Source organism: Arachis ipaensis, chromosome B9 (genome assembly GCF_059453495.1).
Source record: "Arachis ipaensis isolate K30076 ecotype BB chromosome B9, ASM5945349v1, whole genome shotgun sequence".
Taxonomy (NCBI): Eukaryota; Viridiplantae; Streptophyta; class Magnoliopsida; order Fabales; family Fabaceae; genus Arachis; species Arachis ipaensis.
In genome coordinates this window covers 151,311,518-151,314,950 of record NC_142444.1, presented here as the reverse complement: position 1 = coordinate 151,314,950, position 3,433 = coordinate 151,311,518, and the positions used below count along the sequence as shown (strand labels likewise).

The following is a 3,433-nucleotide window of genomic DNA, read 5'->3' as shown; positions in this document are numbered from 1 at the left end:
TTCATCTAAACTGAGTTTATATATAATGTTAAATGAAGCTCATATCATCATACTAGTAATACAAGTACAGATGCCAATACAATGTCAATATTCAAAAAGAATAACAATGGTCCTTTAAATGCAAAGAACCTCCATCATCCCCCTCACAAACAACTCGTGTGGAGGAGCCGGCTTTCGATCAATTTATTCAAAAATTACATCATACTAAGAAGCACCCTAAGAAACATTACTTCAGCTACAATTTTGGAATTCCGATCACAAAAACTCTATTAAGTATTAACTAGTAGCAGCATCCCATAATGGAACAAGAAAACCTCTTACTATGTTACTCATCCAATTGTTTCAGCTCTGCTTTCAGTTGCTCAATCTTGAGACCCATGGACCTCTGCAGAGCCCCCTTCTCCTTCTCCGACAACCTGCACCAAAACAAGAACAATATAAAAACCTGCTTCTATGCACAACTCGTTAACTAAATAATAACTAACTTATAACTGAAATAACTAAATATAACAACCTGGCCAACAAGCCATCGAACATGCCGAGGACTTCTTTGACGGCGGCGCGTGCGCACTCGGCTTCTTCATCGAAGTAGACGGTTTCCTTGGACTCCAACGCCGTCTCGATTTCTTCCCTGGCTTCCGCAAACTTGAGATTGATGGCGTCCACCTCCTTGTTGTGATCCAAGTCATTGCAACTGCCACTGCTGTAACTTCGAGGATTTTGCCAAACCATAGGTGCGATTGTGCGGATAGATTGGGGCTTTGAGGTTGAATTAGTTACGAAGAAGGGAAGTGGCGAAGTAAGCGTTGTTGTAGATGGACGAAGAGGGTACCTGATTCGGAGGAAGGAGTTGAAGAGTGAAATGGTGGCGCGTCGCTGATTCATTTTTTTGGTGTGTTGTGTGCGTTCGCAGTTGCAGAAGCGGATGGTTATTGAAGGAAGACGGAAGCACCGGAATAAAGTCCAACAATTTTTTTTTTATTTTATTTTCTAATTTATTTTAAAGCGAATTAGCTAGCATAATTTATTATTTTTTATTAGTATTTTTGTCACCATAAGCTTAAATTTTTTAGTGTAATAATTTAATAATATAATTTTAGTTTAGATTTTTATTTTTAAATATTTTTTATTAATTATGGGCTAAATATAATAAATTTTACTAACTTTTTGATTTTTTTTAAAGAATATAATTTTGATGATATAGTATAAATATAATAATATAATTAAATTTAATAATTTTTTAAATATTAAATTTAAAAATTAATTATTTTTACTAAATACGATAATACATAATTATTTTTATGTATAAAAATAGATTTTTTATAATAAAATAAAATATCTTTATTTTTAAATAAAAATTATTATAACTTTAATTTAAATATCTAAATTTTATTTTGACACCTGGAGCATATTTGTTGTTCTCCTCGGCATACTTTTCGGTGAGTTTCAAGCAAGTTCGTCCAAAACCCCAAATATAAAAGGGAGTCATTTAGATAAAGATGTTAAATATATTTTTTTATTAAAAATATTTTTTAAAAATTAAAATTTAATATATATAATCAATTAAATTGTGTTACTTTATTAAAATTTTACCAGACAAATCAGTTTAGTCAAAAAATTAATAAATTAAATTTTGAACCAATATAAATTAATATTTTTTTATAAAAAATAACTACAATATTCTTATTATAAAAAATAACTAAAATATCCCTATTATATATATAATTTTAAAATTTCTAAATTCTAATCTTATAATGACAGAAAAGAAAAGGATTAGAATTTATAATTTTCAAAATTAATATATATAATAAGAATATTTTAGTATTTTTTATAATAGGTGTATTGTATTCATTTTTTATAAAAAATAATATTAATTTAGAACGATTCAAAATTTGATTCCCTATTTTTTGATCAAATAAATTTGTTTGTCCTAATTTTGACAAAAATAACATGATTTAATTAATTATATGTGTTAAATTTTAATTATTAAAAAATATATTTAAAAAAGACGTTTTAGACGTCTTTATAAGAGTGGCTCCCAATATAAAAACATAGTCCTCCCCTTAGTTTTCTCTTTTCACTCTTCACTATTCACTTTCATCATCTTTTGCCTTACTTTTTATTTTAGTTGTTTTCGATTTTTTTTTTATCTCTTTAATTTGTCAATTTTAGGTAATTTTGTTTTTTTATTCTTTTTGAATTTAATTTATTGTTGTATCATTTTATAATTTTAGCATGTTTATTTAATTAGATTAAATTTTCATGTTAGTTTGATAATTAAATGATATAATTAGTTAGTGAAAAATATTATTTAGATTATTGTTTCATTTGAACTAATTACAGTCTAGAGTAAAATTATAGTTTATAAGTTTAGGTATTTAGATTTATTTCCAATGTATTTGATAATAAGTTAGTTAATTTTAAATTATTTTATTTAGATTATTGCTTTATTTGAAATGATTATGGTTTAGGGTAAAATTATGGTTTAGGATTTTATATTTATTTTGAATATGTTTGATAATAAGTTAGTGAATTTTAAATTATTTTATTCTAATAATTTATTTTATTATAATGCAATTTGATGGCGCAAAATATGTTAGCCTATGAAGATACCTTTTATAGACGAGATTGGATTGATCATGTTGCTGGCCAACTTGGCCGATTGGTATATCTTATAACTTATGTCTTTTATATATTTAAAATTTGTCTTATTATTTGTGACCTCCGTTTTGTCTGACTTATTGATTTCTTTTTGGTAGGGTCTTCGGGTCTTGCGTATAAGAAGGAATTTATTATAGCGTTTTTCCAAGGAGATATGGACACACTTTAGACGAGCAGGTTTTGAGCATGTGACATATATGCTAGAGTGAGATCATGACTGGATATTGGTCTCTACTTTGATCGACAGATGGCGTCCTGAATCCCATACTTTTCATCTGTCTTGTGGGAAGATACCCTACAGGACGTGATGTATTAGTTGGGGCTCAACATTGATGGAGATCTAGTTAGTGACTGCATCGATGGGTGAGAGTAGTTTTATGATGGACACTCTATTAAGGACCTCTGTTAGCAGCTGCTAGGTGTTGTTCTAGACCCCGTAACTGACAGTCACAAAGTAAGTGAATTATCAATCTCACTTGGTTTCGTGATGTTGTTTGTGGGCAGTTGGAGGAGCACCTGACGGAGGAGCGCTTGCTGCAGTAACCTTTGTTGTTATAACATATAACTCATGAATTAATTAAGCATAGATAAGTGAAGACAATGTAATGAATCTACAAAATAAGTACATCTGCATTGGGAATAACCAACGAGAAAGTACGTTGTATGATTTCTTCTAATATTCATATATACTCGGAATGACTCTCTATTTTACAAGTTAAACCTTTCTGTACGACGCCTTATAACTAAAGTGATTCTCCAGACCTCCTTGCAA

At 29.0% G+C, this 3,433-nt stretch overlaps 1 protein-coding gene across 1 annotated transcript; it reads right to left on the bottom strand.

Annotated features, from left to right (window-relative positions):
* On the bottom strand, positions 1 to 957 carry LOC107616548 (embryogenesis-like protein). The gene is made up of 2 exons (XM_016318500.3): positions 515 to 957; positions 1 to 416 (listed from the first exon to the last, which is right to left on the bottom strand). Exons 1-2 carry the CDS (start codon positions 883 to 885, stop codon positions 326 to 328), a joined length of 462 nt encoding a protein of 153 aa, XP_016173986.1. The 5' UTR covers positions 886 to 957; the 3' UTR covers positions 1 to 325.
* Between the last annotated feature and the right edge of the window lie 2,476 nt (positions 958 to 3,433).

Bases quoted from the DNA above. Each gene is read 5' to 3' on its own strand.
- LOC107616548 (XM_016318500.3), bottom strand. From the start codon at position 885: ATGAATCAGCGACGCGCCACCATTTCACTCTTCAACTCCTTCCTCCGA. The intron at 417-514 runs GTTGTTATATTT...GTTTTGGTGCAG, and splicing joins TTCGATGGCTTGTTGGCCAG to GTTGTCGGAGAAGGAGAAGG.